The sequence below is a fragment of the Ranitomeya imitator genome, chromosome 2 (assembly GCF_032444005.1).
Source record: "Ranitomeya imitator isolate aRanImi1 chromosome 2, aRanImi1.pri, whole genome shotgun sequence".
NCBI lineage: Eukaryota > Metazoa > Chordata > Amphibia > Anura > Dendrobatidae > Ranitomeya > Ranitomeya imitator.
In genome coordinates, this window is record NC_091283.1 from 455,558,982 (window position 1) to 455,578,266 (window position 19,285).

Genomic DNA, 19,285 nt, shown 5'->3' on the forward strand with positions numbered 1-19,285 from the left:
CTTCTGATTAGACCCTAGTTGGTCCAGCCAGACCATCATTGATCTGGCTGCGCATTTCGCAGCTACTGCAGGTCTTAGAGCACCAGCCAACATCTCCCAAGTCCCTTTAAGAAACGTGTCTGCTTTCTTATCAAGAGGATCTTTTAAGGAAGCCATGTCATCGAAGGGAATAGAGGATTTCTTAGAAGCTTTAGCCACCGCTGCGTCTAATTTTGGTGCCTTATCCCTCGTGTTCACCAAGGGGTCGTCAAAGGGATATCTCCGCTTAAAGGCCAGTGGTAGGGAGCCCTTTTTTTCTGGATTTTTCCACTCTCTTTTGACAAGGTTTTGAATCCTGTCATTAAGTGGAAATGATTTGCATTTTCTTGGGTCTAGACCGCCGAACATTAGGTCTTGCGCCGAAAGTTTTTGTTTTTCGTCAGCCACCCCCATGGTGGATCTGACTGATTTAACTAGTCTGTCTATCTGGTCTAGCGGGAAACAGAATCGATTAGCATCCTCCTCGGAAGAGGATGCCGAGGAGATGGAGGCTTCAGAATCATATTCTTTCCTAGGGGCAGTAGACGAATCTGAATCTGAGACGCTAGGCTCCCTTCTTATCTTGGAAGGCTCCCTTTGGGACAAGGATTTTAAGGAATCTTTTACTTTTCTCCTGATAATTTCTCTAAGGTTTGAAGTAAAATCGGGAGACTCTTCCGCCACCTATGGGAGTGGAAAAAAACCCCTATGTAATTTAACTAGTACTACCACTTACAATGTAAATGTATATATATATATATATATATATATATATATATATATATATATATATATATATATATATATATATATATATATATATATATATATCCTTACTCCCTACCGTCTGTCGCACACACGACTGACAGTCTTTTAGGGTAGGCGTCTGGCAGAGGGCAATCACATAGTGCACACTCCTTATTCTTTGCTTTACCAGCGCACTTTTTCCCCTAAGGAAATAAACAGGAAAAGACTGCATCAGGGCACGTTCACGAAGATCTCTTACCCAGGCAGCAGCGGTAGGTACCGGATTACTGGGGGAGCGAACCGGATCCTTCAGTCTAGAGGAAGTCCTGCGACTGGGCTGATCACTGCGTCCGCGGGTCTTCGGCTGGGGGTTAGCATGGGACCTTTCCAAGGCTCTGTCCTGCTCCTCCAGCAGACCGAAGGGAGCTTCTGGCTCATCCATTGCTGCAGATGGGCTCATTAGCAGCCCTGCAGCCTTCTGTACGGCTATATATAGCCCTTCCCCCAGATCCGGATTGTCAGCAGGTGTGTGGCCAGCAGTACCGCCGCCCCCCCCCCCCCCCCCGGGTGGCCGCCAGTCCCCCTACAGCCTCCTACCGCCCGCCATTGCTGCACGTGGCCGCAGCACAGCGGCATCTGCAGCAGAAGCCGGCCGGCGTCTAACTTCCGGTTTAGGCCCCGCCCCCTGCTGCGTCACTTCCGGTATCGGGGAGAGCACACAGGGACGTGCAGAGAAGCCTGGGCATGGTGCCGCTGGCCGACCCCGCCGCACACCACCACACCAAGCCCCCCGGCAGGACGACCGACTGGACGCAGGAGCAGCAGAGGCTCCAGGAAGACCGCACGGACCCGGGGGTGGAATACTCACCTCTGTTGCTGGCACTTGGAGACGGACATCCTCTGGACTCCGCTCCCCTGCTCCGCTCACTGTCGAGGAGCCCTACCCGGACCCACCATGGCGCTTCCAGGGACCCGCACTGCCTGAGGTAGGAGACCCCCTCGCTACCTGAGTCGGACAGCCGGCCTGGGTATTCCAGATGAAATACGGATATATCTGTAGGGCATCCTGTCCTCCAGGAACAGGAAACCAACTGATGCGTGGGAGAGGTGCCGCCCTTATGTATCTGTAGGTTTCCTGTTCCTGAAGGGCGGATCCCCTCTCTCCGTGGTGCTGTCATGGACGACCGATAAACATGCGAGATGTGTATATAAATGTACATGGAGTAGACATGCTAGTGTGTATATCTCTGTATATGGAGTAGAAGAGACATGAGATATGCATATGTAACACCCCCAGGTAACCGGTTGTTACAGTGATATTGCCTTCCCTTGGGGGAGGGTAATATCATGCTTGGAAGCAAGGAGGATTCTCTTTACCAAGTAAGCATCTACATTCAACACATTCTGAATCCAGGCCAGAAGGGGGAGCTCTGAACCCGGATTCAGGGGAGCTTCCTAACTTTATGTATTCTGGCCCAGAGGAGGAGCTAGTCAGTCTGTTTGAGAGAGAGAGATAGGAGAAGGACATCTGGAACAGACAGTGGGGCCGAGCAGCCATGTGGGAGCTGCAGCCCCTGGAAAAGGAAGAGATAACCTGAAGGGTTGTATTGTAGTGGAACTTGAGAGGAAAGGAGCACAGTGGAAGAGGAAAGGGCTCAGAGGGGAACGGCGACCGGACACCCTCAGAGCCAGAGCGCAGAAACCAGGCACCGGGAGCCCGAGGTCGTGTTGTTCTCCAGGACGAGCGACAGAACCAGAGGGCATAGGACTGTACGTTAATTGCTCACACCAAGTCTGAGGTGAAGCAGTAACCTGAGAGCCCGGTTCGTGATAGAGACCCTATAAAATGGCTCACACTGCCCACCTTGCAGACATCTGTCTCAGGACAGGAGAGGGGGGACTCTGCCAGCAAGCTACATGCAGCAGGGACCTCGCCATTTAGCGCAAGTAGAAAAGGCTGACGGACCTCACCTGGGAGAGGGACCCTCTATTGCCTCCAAGCCGGCTGGACCAAAACTATCCCTGCACTTGGTATTCTGGACTGAAGTTGACTGCTACTTCTGTAAACCAGGTGAAGACTGCAAACCTGTGTCCTGGTTCTTTACCATCCACCACACCATCTGTGCCATGCACCTTGGGAGCCCTGGGGACCCAGCTTCACCTGTGTGAAGCGTCACCATCTTGCTGCATAACATTGCCCCAGAGGACCCCTTTAAGCAGCGTCAGTCCCTACTGACCGAAAACCACAGGTGGCATCACGAAATTAGACTTTACAAATCCACTTAAAGACCTTTCCCTTTAATTGGGTGCCCAGGGCCACGGACCGGGTCGCAGCCACCGTGACATCCCCTTTAAGTACCAGACCCAGTATCGAGTACCCCAAGGCCCTGGCGGGTGACTCACATATAACTGTACATGGAGAAGAGACATGAGATATGTATATCTCTGTACATGGAGGACAAGAGACCTGTGAGGCATGTATTTCTCCAGCTGTAGCTATATGTCTTACTCACTGTACACATATAAAGCAGGACAACCCTTAAAAATGCAATATTTTATTAAAAGACATTCATTTTCCTGCATATTCACCTGTGGAAAAGCAGTGTGGGACTTCCAGTTGTTTGGAAGTCATGGTGTGATGTGTGTGGTGTATTCAGTGTCAGCTTCCATTGGATGTGTGACTTGACATGGTGTCCATGCGGATATGAATGTTTACTGTCACCAGTTTTGATATCAAGTCCTTTCTGCTAAAGAATAAATTAAATACATCTTTAAAAAAATATGTAATCTTTCCTGGATCCTCTCCTTCATATCTTCCATGAATCCATTGTGGTTGATGCCTTTCAATTTTTGTCTTCATGTTCTCTTGGCCACTAGGGACGCTATAAACCAAGTTATTTGGTTAAGTCCGTTGACATGATTGTCCTGGATTCCTCAACAGACTGTCAGATACCAAGAGGTCAACCTTGGTATCATACACAAATGTTCTGAAGATCCACCTTGACTTCTCCATCTTTGTTGTCCTGTTAGATGTGGATCATCTCTACATCCATTCTCTCAGACTTGGCAAACTCCAAAAAGACGAATAAACCCAACACATTAACAACAACCACCAGGTGAAACATGGGACTCCAGGAGCCGGTGGTTTCAATGAGGTAACCGGAGAGATAGACCCAGATGACACCTAGGGTCAGAAAAAACACACCATATCATCACTTGTAAGGTTCAATCTGGGGCTACACAGCAACTTTGGTAACGGAGCGGGGAGAGTGACCAACGATCACTTTGTGTTGCTACTACAATGCAGCGTAACGCAGGTAAGTGCAGTCAGACTGTGATACCTAGGGTACAGCGATCGTAAGAAATCACAAAAAAAATACAACTGGGACTGACTTTTAAGACTTGCCTGTCCACCAAGGGTCCGCTGAGAGGACAGTAGTATCATCACATAGCGATCTATGACCCAGGACCTTTGTCGCTGCCAAAGTCGCGATGTAACCAAAGCCTAAAGATACCACAATGCTGTCCTGATCTGCAGGCATGTGACCATCAAAAGTTGTAAAAATTGTATGGCAGTATTATTTAGAAATGCTATGGCACTGTTATTACAGTTGTGTGAAAAAGTGTTTGCCCCACTTAAATGTTTCAGATCTCCAAACAAATTTAATTATTAGACAAAGGTAACACTAGTAAACAAAATGCAATTTTTTAAGTGAAGGTCTTTATTATTAAGGGAAGAAGAAATTCAAACCTACAGGGCCCTGTGTGAGAAAGGGATTGCCCATTCCCCCATAAAACATAAATTAACTATGGTTTATCACGTCTTTGGGAAGCCGAGGTAAAATTTCCTAACCACACACAGGCCTGATTACTGCCACACCTTTTCTCAATAAGAAATCACTTAAATAGGACCTGCCTGACAAAGTGAAGAAGACCAATATATCCTCAAAAGCTAATCATCATGCTGTAATCCAAAGAAATTCTGCAACAAATTAAAAACAAAATAGTTTATCGGTCTGGAAAAGGTTATAAAGCAATTTCTCAAGCATTGGGACTCCAGCGAACCACAATGAGAGCCATTATCCACAAATGGCAAAAACATGGAACAGTGGTGAACTGTTGTGAATTCTGTGGCTGAATTCACTCCTGTGGTCACAAGTGGTACTGCAGCTTCTGAGCTTCCTCCCTCAGGTGTTCTGGCGAGCTCGTTAACTGCTTCATTACTTAACTCCGCCTGATGCTGCTATCCTTGCTCCTTGTCAATGTTTCAGTGTTGGATCTGAGCTTCTCCTGATTGTTCCTGTGACCTGCTGCTCTGTATAGCTAAGTGCCTTTTGCTTTTTTGTTGCTTTTTTTCTGTCCAGCTTGTCTTTTGTTTTGCTGGAAGCTCTGAGACGCAAAGGGTGTACCGCCGTGCCGTTAGTTCGGCACGGTGGGTTTTTTTTGCCCCCTTTGCGTGGTTTTGCTTTAGGGTTTTTTGTAGACTGCAAAGTTCGCTTTACTGTCCTCGCTCTGTCCTAGAATATCGGGCCCCACTTTGCTGAATCTATTTCATCCCTACGTTTTGTCTTTTCATCTTACTCACAGTCATTATATGTGGGGGGCTGCCTTTTCCTTTGGGGAATTTCTCTGGGGCAAGTCAGGCCTATTTTTCTATCTTCAGGCTATCTAGTTTCTTAGGCTGTGCCGAGTTGCCTAGGTAGTTGTTAGGCGCAATCCACAGCCGCTTTTAGTTGTGTTTAGGATAGGATCAGGTGTGCAGTCTACAGAGTTTCCACGTCTCAGAGCTCGTTCTTGTATTTTTGGGTATTTGTCAGATCTCTGTGTGCGCTCTGATCGCTAAGCACACTGTGTTTCTGGATTGCCTTCATAACACCTGTCATTAGCATACATAACAGTGAACCTTCCAAAGAGAGACCAACCAAAATTACCCTTACGCAGCGACAACTAATGCAAGAGATCACAAAAGAACTCACAACAACATCCAAAGAACTGCAGGCCTCTCTTGCCTCAGTTAAGGTGCCGTGTTCATGACTCTACCATAAGAAAGAGACTGGGCAAAAATGGCCTGCATGTTAGAGTTTCAAGATGAAAACCACTGCTGAGCAATAAGAACATAAAGGCTTGTTTCTCTTTTGCCAGAAAACATCTTGATGATTCCCAAGACTTTTGGGAGAATACTCTGTGGACTGAGGAGACAAAAGTTGAACTTTTTGGAAGGTGTATGTCCCATTACATCTGGCATAGAATTAACACAAAATTTCAGAAAACGAACATCATATCAACAGTAAAATATGGTGGTGGTAGTGTGATGGGTTGGGGCTGTTTTGCTGCTTCAGGACCCAGGAGACTTGGGTGTGGTAAACGGATCCATGAATTCTGCTGTCTACCAAAAAATCCTGAAAGAGAATATCCGGCCACCTGTTCGTGACTTCAAGCTGAAGCACACTTGGGTTATGCAGCAGTACAATGATCCAAAACAAACCAGAAAGTCCACCTCTGAATGACTTAAGAAAAACAAAATTAAGACTTTGGAGTTGCCTAGTCAAAGTCCTGACTAGTGATGAGTGGGTGTACTGGGGTTTTCCGAGCATGCTCAGGTGTTCTCTGAGTATTTTGGGCATGCTGAGAGAGTATGTTTGAGTCGCCGCAGCTACATGATTTGCGGCTGCTAGACAGCCTGAATACATGTGGGAATTCCCTAACAAGCAGGCAACCCCCACATGTATTCAGGCTGTCTAGTAGCTGCAAATCATGCAGCTGCAGCGACTCAAACATAATCTCCGAGCATGCTCAACATACTCGGAGACCACCCGAGCATGCTCTGAAAACCCGAGTAACGAGCACACTCGCTCATCACTAGTCCTCACCTTAATCCTATTAAAATGCTGTGGTATGACCATAAAAAGGCAGTTCATGCTCAGAAACCCTCCAATGTAGCTGAATTACACAATTCTGCAGAGAAAAGTGAGCTAAAATTCCTCCAGAGCATTGGAAAAGCCTAATTGCCATTTATCACAAATGCTTGATTGCAGCTGTTGCTGCTAATGGTGGCCCACCCAGTTATTAGGTTTAGGGGCAATCGCTTTCTCACACAGGACCCTGTAGGTTTGGATTTCTTTTTCCCTTAAAGGGACACTGTCACCTGGATTTGGAGGGAACAATCTTCAGCCATGGAGGCGGGGTTTTGGGGTTTTTGATTCACCCTTTCCTTACCCGCTGGCTGCATGCTGGCTGCAATATTGGATTGAAGTTCATTCTCTGTCCTCCATAGTACACGCTTGTGCAAGGCAAGATTTCCTTGTGCAGGCGTGTACTATGGAGGACAGAGAATGAACTTCAATCCAATATTGCAGCCAGCATGCAGCCAGCGGGTAAGGAAAGGGTGAATCAAAAACCCCAAAACCCCACCTCCATGGCTGAAGATTGTTCCCTCCAAATCCAGGTGACAGTGTCCCTTTAATAATAAAGACCGTAAATTTATAAACTGCATTTTGTGTTTACGTGTGTTATCTTTGTCTAATATTTACACTTGTTTGGTGATCTGAAACATTTAAGTGTGACAAACATGCAAAAGATTTAGAAATCAGGAAGGGGGCTAACAATTTTTCACACAACTGTATATGTCTGAGTATAGAGATGTTTGGCCACTCCTGGCGGTGTAACTTGCGCACTGTATAGACGTAGCACTTCTAGACCATACAAACTACGGTGTGGGATTTTTTCCGTATTGTATGATAGGGGATGGCACTATAGAGCACTGCCAGTTTGGCAGCACGAAGGTAATTGTCCAAGATATGGCAATGATTTTTTTGGGGGCACCACATTACATGGTGCCAAAATATTGGCAGTACATAGTGCAGGTAGAGGTAAACCACTTTGCGAGCACATTAAAAAGAAATCTCTCAGCATCCTCTACTTGTTCAGCATCTGCACAGAACCTGGGGAAGTGTCCAAGCAGCATTGAGCCCTTACCCTACATTTCTTTTAGACGCTGAAAGGCAGAAAACATGTAATGATTGTCAATGTGGCCCTGTTGTGACATGTGGCATAGTGAGGCCACACCTGCTGGATTTTTGGTTACAGATTGCGCACAACTTTGCCAATATATGCCGCAATTTAATAAGTAACCGTCACTTTAATTCTTCTTTAATAAATTAACAGTACACATATAAATAAGAAGTTACATTTTGTCAGAGAAATCTGCATATTTCACCTCCTGGTTCTTAAACTTCTCAATTCAATTGTAAAATCAGAATACAGATTTTCCCATTACGGAGATAGGAGATGACAGTTGGTGCTTATAAAGTTCTATGGAGAATTGTGACTGACCCAGGAGAATGTGTGTCTGCCTCTAGCTTCTTCCTCTGCATAGAATGTTAGGCCGGCCTCACACTAGCGAGTTTTACGGATGTAAGAGCGCAGAAAATACGTCCGTAAAACTCGCAAAACAAACGGCACAATTATTCTCTATGCCCCTGCTCCTATCTGCCGTATTTTACTGATCAGTATAATACGGCTTTCTACGGCCGTAGAAAAATCGCAGCATGCTGCGTTTGTCACCGTATTGCACAAAAATATCGCCAATGAAAGTCTATGGAAGCCAGAAAAATATGGATTACACACGGACCAGCAGTGTGACTTGCGAGAAATACGCAGCGGTGTTAGAGAGAAAAGCCGGCAATTCAGTGCGGTGTACAGTAAAATCACACTGACAGCTTACATTAGAATAGGTAGAATAAATGTCTACACATAGAATAGGTATATATATATATATATATATATATATATATATATATATATATATATATATATATATATATATATATATATATATATATATATACACACATGTCAGTGAGACACATATATGTATATATATTATTACTTCATACAGCGCTAGATAGCTTTAAAGCCGGTAATTCAATTGCCGGCTTTTGCCATCTCCTTCCTAAACCCGCCATGATATGAGACATGGTTTACATACAGTAAACCATCTCATATCACCTTTTTTTTTTGCATATTCCACACTACTAATGTTAGTAGTGTGTATATGCAAAATTTGGCCGTTCTAGCTATTAAAGGGTTAAATGGCGGAAAAAATTGGCGTGGGCTCCCGCGCAATTTTCTCTGCCAGAGTAGTAAAGCCAGTGACTGAGGGCAGATATTAATAGCCTGGAGAGGGTCCACGGTTATTGGCCCCCCCTGGCTAAAAACATCTGCCCCCAGCCACCCCAGAAAAGGCACATCTGGAAGATGCGCCTATTCTGCCACTTGGCCACTCTCTTCCCATTCCCGTGTAGGGTGTGGGGTATGGGGTAATGAAGGGTTAATGCCACCTTGCTATTGCGTCAATTATGACACCTATCCATTATTAATCCAATAGTAGTAAAGGGTTAAAAAATACACAAACACATTATTAAAAATTATTTTAATGAAATAAAAACAAAGGTTGTTGTAATAATTTATTCTACGCTCAATCCAATCACTGAAGACCCTCAATCTGTAACAAAAAAATAAAATAAACCAACAATATCCATACTTTCCGAAGATCTGTAACGTCCAACGATGTAAATCCATCTGAAGGGGTTAAAATATTTTGCAGCAAGGAGCTCTGCTAATGCAGCGCTGCTCCTTGCTGCAAAACCCCGGGGAATGAAGGTAAAGTAGGTCAATTACCTATATTTACCTTCATTTGCGGTGAGGCGCCCTCTGCTAGTTGTTCCTAGATCGTGGGAACTTTCCTAGAAAGCTCCCAGGCTCGAGTTTATATGAGGACAATCAGCAGAGGGCGCCTCTTATGAACTCGAGCATGGGAGCTTTCTAGGACCTACCTACTTTACCTTCATTCTCCGGGGTTTTGCAGCAAGGAGCAGCGCTGCATTAGCAGAGCTCCTTGCTGCAAAATATTTTAACCCCTTCAGATGGATTTACATCGTTGGACGTTACAGATCTTCGGAAGGTATGGATATTGTTGGTTTATTTATTTATTTTGTTACAGATCGAGGGTCTTCAGTGATTGGATTGAGCGTAGAATAAATTATTACAACAACCTTTGTTTTTATTTCATTAAAATAATTTTTAATAATGTGTTTGTGTATTTTTTAACCCTTTACTACTATTGGATTAATAATGGATAGGTGTCATAATTGACGCCTCTCCATTATTAATTTGGCTTAATGTCACCTTACAATAGCAAGGTGGCATTAACCCTTCATTACCCCATATCCCACCGCTACACGGGAATGGGAAGAGAGTGGCCAAGTGCTAGAATAGGTGCATCTTCCAAATTTGCCTTTTCTGGGGTGGCTGGGGGCAGATGTTTTTAGCCAGGGGGGGGGGCAATAACCATGGACCCTCTCCAGGCTATTAATATCTGCCCTCAGTCACTGGCTTTACTACTCTGGCGGAGAAAATTGCGCGGGAGCCCACGCCAATTTTTTTCCGCCATTTAACCCTTTAATTTAATAGCTAAAATGGCCAAATTTTGCATATACGCACACTACTAACATTAGTAGTGTGGAATATGCAAAAAAAAAGGTGATATGAGATGGTTTACTGTATGTAAACCAGGTCTCATATCATGTCGGGTTTTAGGAAGGAGATAGCAAAAGCCAGCAATTGAATTACCGGCTTTAAAGCTATCTAGCGCTGTATGAAGTACTAATATATATACATATATGTGTCTACTGAGATTAATTATATATATATATATATATATATATATATATATATATATATATATATATATATATATATATATATATATATATATATATATATACATATACATATACATATACATATCCACACACACATACATACTTATACACAGTATATATACACAGTATATATGTTTTTTTGTTGTTTTTTTACACATGGATCCCTTGTATAGCCGTATGTTGGTTTTGCAAGCCTGCGGGAAAACCACGCAGTACGGATGCCATACGGATTACATACGGAGGATGCCATGCGCAAAAAACGCTGACACACCCTGCCTACGGAGGAGCTACGGACCACTATTTTGGGGACTTTTCAGCGTATTACGGCCGCAATATACGGACCGTATTTTTCAACGCTGAGTGTGAAGCCGGCCTTATAAGCACCAACTAACATTTTCTATCTCTTTAGTGTGAATATCCATCTTCACTACAGGAATTGAGTGAATGATCAGTCCAGGAGAAAGAAGCAGATTTCTCAGATAATATATCTTACAAAGCTGCTTATTTTCAAGTGTCCTATTGATTTATTAAGTAAAATGTTAAAACAGCTGTAAAAAAGTTGAGTGATTGTAAAAATTAGTTGTTTACACGGACTGACCGGCGGCACTGAACAACTGCTGATTGGTAATAATGTGCCGCTTGGCGGTCATTAGCCTATTTTCTGTTATAGATCGCTCAGTGCACACAGGCTACCTTTGTCCTCGGTCTTATTTACAGAGGACGATGTGCCGCCAAGAAAGATGAACTTTTGTGCGGCACAGAAGATCATTCCACCTGATGAACGAGAATTTTGCAGCCTGTTTACACTGAAAGATCATTGTGAATGAGCATTAGTAAGACCTCTAGTGCAAAATAATCTTCAGTATAAATGACCCCTAAATTGAAAAGACATAAAATTTAACAAACTGTTAATTTTCCAACAGGTCTTAGACTTGACATTATATGACCGAAGTCGCAGTGTAGCCCTAACCTAAATATCAGATACCAGGACACTGTGCCAACCACAACAAGAATAAGGAGTAACACATTCTGCGCGGCTCTATATTGTGTGCGGACACAGCATGCCATGATATGGAGACATCTTGTGGCCAAACAGGGTATGAATCCTGGAAATTAAAGAAGCGCTCACATCAAAAATGTATCCTCTTAATATATAGCACCGTTTTCTTACAATTGCTCATTTTCCCTTCTCTATGACATCATGTGATTAATAACTGACAAGCTGAATCCTTCTAAGCTCTATGTAGAAACAGGACGTCTCTTTTTCCCCGTATGAGTCATCATTAGAACTACAATTCTACATCACTGCCAAGTCCCTGGCAGTGGCGAGGAGCAGGGAAGCTGGGTCAGGAGTTCAAGAGGAGGATGACTCATGCAGTCACAAGAGACTTCCTGTTTCTACCAAGAGCAGAGAAAAGAGAAGAATTAGACGAGTAGAAAGGCAAAATGAGCAATTGTAAGAACACAGTACTATATAATATGATGACTGTAATATATTAAAACTATGATGGACATGCTTCTTTTAGGCCCCTTTCACACATCAGTTTTTTGCAGTCAGTCACAATCCATTGGCTCGACAGATCCATCGCAGATTGTGAAAAACTGATGTGACGGATCCATTTTTTAGATGGATCCAACTAGCAGATCTGGCTACTTGGATCCTAAAAATAAAAAATAAAAAATCGGAGCATGCTCAGTTAAAAAAAACGGAATCCGTAGCTGGATTCCGTCATTTGACGGATCCGGCGCCATAGGCTTCCATTCGAGCAAACGATGGACGGCAACAGATCTGTCGCTGCCCGTTTTTTCAACGGACACAAAAAAAGTTACTTTGTTCGTTGTCTCCGGACGCCGAATAATTTTAGAGGGATCCGGCGAATGACGGATGAAACATGAGGCCATCCCTCGCAATCCATCGCTAATACAAGTCTATGAGAAAATTCGACAGATTGCGACTGATGGCAAAAAACTGATGTGTGAAAGGGGCCTAAGCTGTCTGCAGAGAGATTCATTGGCCAACTGAAAAAATTTCTTTTTAACTATTTTATGAGTATGGAGGTCTCCTGGCTCTCACCCACCAACAGATAGATGGCAGTGATAAGGATCAGGCACTGGGATTTCAACTGCCTCATCCTTTTGTTCTTGCCCCTGCCAGAGATGCCTGGCAGAGGCTTTATGCCCTTTTGCTACTGAGAACACATGTATACCCCGCTGAGGTAAGTGTCCGTATGCATGGAGAAAGAGTCAGGAGTGAAAGCTGTCGACCTAACCAGTGTTTGGTGGGCAGCCAACTAGGGTGTGTGGTCGACCTGACACCAGAATGTCCAAGATCACACAAGTATAGAAACCTCATACAGAACCAAAACATTTCACAGCTGAAGGTTTGCTACACTACAATTGTATCCAATTTTGAGAGATTTCTGAGAGCTAATCAGTCTAGGCACTAAGCTGGACACAACTGTAACAAACCCTCAGCTGTGAGAAGTGTTAGGCTTCTAATTCCTGTTCATTTACAGCAAGCAGAGATAATAATAATCTTTATTTTTATATAGGGCTAACATTCTGCAGCGCTTTACAGTTGGCACACAGAGATCTTAATAATGGCAAAAAATTAACATGAATAGATTGCTGGGGACTGATCTAGGACTTACCAAGTAAGGCTCCACCTGTGTTGGCCACACCTAAAACGGGAGAGAAAAAGAGTGAGGCATAATACAGAGATCATCCTCCATAGAAGTTAATATAAAAGAGGAAGACACATCACTTACCAATTGTCTGTGTTTATATAAAAGGCAAATAGCTTTCTTTCTGCATCATGAAATGCAATGATTGGCTAAAGTACCGGATAGCTCTTTGAACAAACTATAGCTAAGAGCCAAAGTTACATCCTGTATTATACTCCAGAGCTGCACTCACTAGTCTGCTGGTGGAGTCACTGTGTACATACATTACATTACTTATCCTGCACTGTTCTGGAGTTACATCTTGTATTATACCCCAGAGCTGCACTCACTATTCTGCTGGTCCTGTCACTGTATATATACATTACATTACTTATCCTGTACTGATCCTGAGTCACATCCTGTATTATACCCCAGAGCTGCACTCACTATCACTGTGTACATATATTACATTACTTATCTTGTACTGATGCAGAGTTACATCCTGTATTATACCCCAGAGCTGCACTCACTATTCTGCTGGTGGAGTCACTGTGTACATACATTACTTATCCTGTACTGATCCAGAGTTACATCCTGCATTATACCCCAGAGCTGCACTCACTATTCTGTTGGTGCAATCACTGCGTACATACATTGCATTACTTATCCTGTATTATACTACAGAGCTGCACTCTCTATTCTGCTGGTGCAGTCACTGTGTACATACATTACATTACTTATCCTGTACTGATCCTGAGTTACATTCTGTATTATACTCCAGAGCTGCACTCACTATTCTGCTGGTCCTGTCACTGTGTACATACATTACATTACTTATCCTGTACTGATCCCGAGTTACATCCTGTATTATACTCCAGAGCTGCACTCACTATTCTGCTGGTGGAGTCACTGTGTACATACATTACATTACTTATCCTGGACTGATCCTGAGTTACATCCTGTATTATACTCCAGAGCTGCACTCATAATTCTGCTGGTGGAGTCACTGTGTACATACATTACATTACTTATCCTGGACTGATCCTGAGTTACATCCTGTATTATACTCCAGAGCTGCACTCACTATTCTGCTGGTGGAGTCACTGTGTACATACATTACATTACTTATCCTGTACTGATCCTGAGTTACATCCTGTATTATACTCCAGAGCTGCACACTATTCTGCTGGTGGAGTCACTGTGTACATACATTACATTACTTATCCTGTACTGATCCTGAGTTACATCCTGTATTATACTCCAGAGCTGCACTCACTATTCTGCTGGTGGAGTCACTGTGTACATACATTACTTATCCTGTACTGATCCTGAATTACATCCTGCATTATACTCCAGAGCTGCACTCATTATTCTGCTGGTGGAGTCACTGTGTACATACATTACTTATCCTGTACTGATCCTGAGTTACATCCTGTATTATACTCCAGAGCTGCACTCACTATTCTGCTGGTGGAGTCACTGTGTACATACATTACTTATCCTGTACTGATCCTGAATTACATCCTGCATTATACTCCAGAGCTGCACTCATTATTCTGCTGGTGGAGTCACTGTGTACATACATTACTTATCCTGTACTGATCCTGAATTACATCCTGTATTATACTCCAGAGCTGCACTCACTATTCTGCTGGTGGAGTCACTGTGTACATACATTACTTATCCTGTACTGATCCTGAGTTACATCCTGTATTATACTCCAGAGCTGCACTCACTATTCTGCTGGTGGAGTCACTGTGTACATACATTACTTATCCTGTACTGATCCTGAATTACATCCTGCATTATACTCCAGAGCTGCACTCACTATTCTGCTGGTGGAGTCACTATGTACATACATTACATTACTTATCCTGGACTGATCCTGAGTTACATCCTGTATTATACTCCAGAGCTGCACTCACTATTCTGCTGGTGGAGTCACTGTGTACATACATTACATTACTTATCCTGGACTGATCCGGAGTTACATCCTGTATTATACTCCAGAGCTGCACTCACTATTCTGCTGGTGCAGTCACTGTGTACATACATTACATTACTTATCCTGGACTGATCCGGAGTTACATCCTGTATAATATAATTTAATGCAGCTATGCCTATTAGACACATTCAGGTTTTCAGGATAACATATATACGCACCAAAAAGGAAGCCGGCACAGGAGGGGGCGAGGTCCTGAACATTGACCGTTATACCACTGTAAGAGAATAATGTGATATTACCCAGTGTCTGATATAACGGAGCAGTAATAACAGGAGCCAGAACATGTCACTATAGTCCTACCTGTGGTTGAATGTCTGCAGCCCCACTGACACAGATGCAAACACAATTGCCTGAGCATAACTGTTTGTATGAGCCAAGCAGAGGATGAAGAGGCTGGAGACGCCCATTCCCATAACCTGTGGACATAGAACAATAAGAGGCCATAGCGACACTAGAGGAGGGCTCAGTGATGTAGCAGAGCTCAATAATGCATGTCTACATATTGCGAGATCAGCTCTGCTGCATCTGACACATCCAGCTCAGCCGCACGTCTGCACCCAACATGGCGAGAGGCAAGAGAAGAAAAATGACAGAGCCGCAGTTACCTGCATGAGCTTCCGGACCCAGATGGTTTTATAACCTGAAAAGAGAAGAATATTTAACTATTAAAGGAAAACCAGCAGAAACAAACTCACAAAAGAGCAGGCAGACAAGTTTCAGGAAGACCATCATAAATTGCGATTGTGCCACCTAGTGGCCATGAAAAAGCCTCCAGGTACATGTTCAGACCGAGTTTTTTTTTTTTGCACAAGTTATGAGATTATGCAGTTATATTGCCCTTAAATAAAAATGAATGAAAAAAAAAAAAAAAAAAAAAGAAATATTTAGGGAATTCCTTGGTGCGATTCCCAAGCATAAAGTCTGGCAAACATTTTTTTGCTACTTTTTTCTCTCTTTTTTTTTTTAATCAAATTTTTGATAGCTTTTTGCAGTAGAAGCAAGACAAAATGCCCACGCCAATTCATACACCCCTAATATAACAGAGAACATAAAAAAAACTTGCTGAAAAATAGAACGTGCCTGAAGATCTGATCAAAAAAAGTGTAAAATAAAAATTCAGACACAGAAATCCACATTAAAAAAAACCTCTGTGTGAACATTCCCTTAATATACTTTTTTTTTGGTAAAAGATCATTTTCTGACTTATTGGTTTAATTATAAAACATTATTTCCATATGTTAAATGTTCATTGAAGGGCTTTGTATTATTCAGGTGATCCAAAAATGATTTCATGTTCAGGAGCAAACAGTCAGCAGGCAGGAAGAATGGAAGACTTCCATGGGATGCCGCTGTGTGTAGTAATAGATTAAGTTGTCTAGTCATGGATTATTTCATTTAAAGTGACAGTAACACTTACCAGGTACAAACTAATCTAAAAACCCCCTGTATTTTTAAGAATGTATAAAGGGTTAATATTACGCTGGGATTACGGGATTTTCCACATCGGAGCACTGATTGATGGCTGTATTGATTTGGAGGCATTCTTTGGCTGAAATCATGCATTGCGGCCTCTGCGCACGCTCCATACTTGCCCTTCTGTAGGCAATCACTTTGTTCATTTATTACACCTCAGCGAGTTACCGGAGCAGGGAGAGTATGGCGCATGCACCAGGTTGGGGGTCCACGGAGCAAGCGCAGAAAGATGTCACATACTGATATCTTATGGAAACTTTAAGAGGGGCTGCACCTTACCTTGTGTGATGAGGTAGTCGGACAGGAGCCCACTGAACACAGCAGATGGGATGGCGACAAGCCAGGGTACAACATTAAATACCCAACCCTGGAAGGAAAGAAACTGGTCAGAAAGATGATCCAGGTACACAATGTAGGAGAATAAGGCCTTAGTAGATGACACCTGGCATTAGGTCACATTTTCAACTCCATTCACTTCTATTGGAATGTAATTTGCACTTTGCAATTCCATATTTTTACCAATAGGTGGCAGCAGACAATCGCACAAACACAATCCCGGCCAGACAAAACGCCATTAGGTCACATGACTTACCTTGGCGTCTGGGAATCGCTCCTTGAAAAATGTTGGCACCCAGGAAAACAGGGTGAACGCAGTACTGGCCACGCTGAGCTGGGCGATAATCACTGCCCTGAAATTACACAGAAAGACAAACCGAAAAAGAGTCTCACTTTCGGCTCTGCGCCAAATGATAACAGGAATGTGCAGCTGGTGGGGTCGCCCTTAATGCCCACTGATGGGGTAATATGACATAACTAATAAAGGGTTAAAAAGACACTACTGTACATACCACACAGGCGCCTTCCTAAATAAGCGTCTCCAGGGCACGCTGGTCTGGGAGGACAATGAGAAACCTTTCCCCAGATCTTCAAAAGTGAGAATTTTCTCTGGGAAAACACAAAGAGTATTAGAATGAGACCCTCGTCATGCCTTAGTAATCCTCTATCCATAGAATAAGAAATGGCTGATGACTGGGGGTCCGACCGCTGGTACCCACAGCAATCCCGAGATCAGGACTCTGCCGCCTCTATGGGACTGACAACCTGAGCGCTGCACTTGGCATTCCCTTTAATACTTGGGCTTGGATATTGGTGGTGAAGGATCGTCATAAAATTGGGTGGGTTCTGGCACGTATCTGCAGCACCATTGCCGTTCTAGGTCTACAGTGAAAGCCACTCCTGATGTAATTTCGGAGGTGCTAAAGGATGGCGTTCTTTAAAGGGGTTGTCCATGGCTAGAACAATATGGCAGTTTTATGGGGGGTTTTTCTACAGAAACATCACTCTTAATTATGGGATGTGGGTGATATTGTAGCTCAGCTCCATTCATTTCAATGGGTCTCCATTGCAATACCAGTCACAACCTGTGCTCAGGGGTGGCGCTATTTATGAAAACAAAGCAGAAATTTTTCTAATCTTGGATAACGCCTTTCTTGCCTCCAGTAGACCTGACCCTTCTGAGAAGTACAGTCTGAAAGACATTGTTGTACTGTACAAAGGTGGTCACCTTAACTAAGAGCTGTGAAACGACACCTCCATCCCGGAAACTAACAGATTGACAGAGGGTGGTAGAAAGGACACTAAAAACGGAATACTTTTTTATTATTATTATTTCTGTGGAGTCCCCCTTTAAATTGTGTCAGCTTACCACTTTTCTTGAGTACGTAGGTGCTCAGACCATACCCCCAGCTTAAAGTGAGAAACCCAGCAAAATAGAAGACGGACTCCCAGCCGTACCACTCCAGCAACACCGACCCCACTCCACCAATCAGCAGTGTCCTGGAATAGAAAGACTATGAGCGGGGGGGCTAGCGGACCGCCAGCAGCTCCACACCAGATAATTCTTCACAACCAAATTATATTGTGATACACCCCCCTTGCCGACAGACCTCAGGAAAGCTGGGTGATACATACCCAAGCTGGGATCCGCACCCCACAACACTGCAGGTGAACGCTCGCTCATTTTCCCGAACCCGCTGAGAGAACAGACTCGCCAGAGCCGGAAAGTGAACGCCTGATGTAGAAAAGGGTTAAAAGAAAAAAAAAAAAAAAACCATATAAATATGTCAGAAATGCCTATGCCACTTAGTGTGCTACAGGGGTTGTGGACTAAAAGACATAATTGCCCTCACTTGTACCCTCCATTCAATCAACTGGGTGGGAAATTAACGTTACACTAGCCCCTCCCCCGAGAATCCTCTCACCTAATAGGTACAAGCAAGAGGACACTCCCTTGTGGGCCAGCTTGGTTTCTAACAGGTCAGTGATGCCCAAATTTCTTCTGACCTCCATCTTTGTACAAGGGATTGATGGCCAACACTATCCTGCTGATAGGAGACCTTTGATAAGTAAACACCCTGCACGCCTGACCCAATCGGAGGTTAAAGTGTATCTGAATTTACATTATAGGACCCGCCCCCGAGGATTACCTTGCAATAGTCCCATGAGGAATCGTAGAAGACTGACCAATAGAAGAGGGTCTCTGGTTACATGAGCAGCCAGGGGGGTCACTGCCGTGATGAAGCCCCAGGACAGAGCTGATAAGAGAATAACTTTCTCACCACCTACCCTAAAATATATATATTTAAAAAAAAAAAAAA

General features: G+C 43.6%; 1 protein-coding gene across 1 annotated transcript in view; it reads right to left on the reverse strand.

Annotated features, from left to right (window-relative positions):
* Positions 1-3,304: 3,304 nt before the first annotated feature.
* The window catches only part of SLC17A9 (solute carrier family 17 member 9), a 30,159-nt gene continuing 14,178 nt past the window's right edge, over positions 3,305-19,285 (reverse strand). Inside the window, exons 3-13 of the mRNA XM_069751144.1 lie at positions 19,115-19,254; positions 18,600-18,699; positions 18,334-18,464; positions 17,477-17,573; positions 17,221-17,317; positions 16,908-16,995; positions 15,761-15,795; positions 15,456-15,571; positions 15,314-15,369; positions 13,139-13,168; positions 3,305-3,949 (exon numbers count right to left, since the gene is read on the reverse strand). Of these exons, the coding sequence (XP_069607245.1) occupies positions 3,792-3,949; positions 13,139-13,168; positions 15,314-15,369; positions 15,456-15,571; positions 15,761-15,795; positions 16,908-16,995; positions 17,221-17,317; positions 17,477-17,573; positions 18,334-18,464; positions 18,600-18,699; positions 19,115-19,254 (1,048 nt within the window). The 3' untranslated portion in view covers positions 3,305-3,791. The remainder of the gene's footprint in view (positions 3,950-13,138; positions 13,169-15,313; positions 15,370-15,455; positions 15,572-15,760; positions 15,796-16,907; positions 16,996-17,220; positions 17,318-17,476; positions 17,574-18,333; positions 18,465-18,599; positions 18,700-19,114; positions 19,255-19,285) is intronic.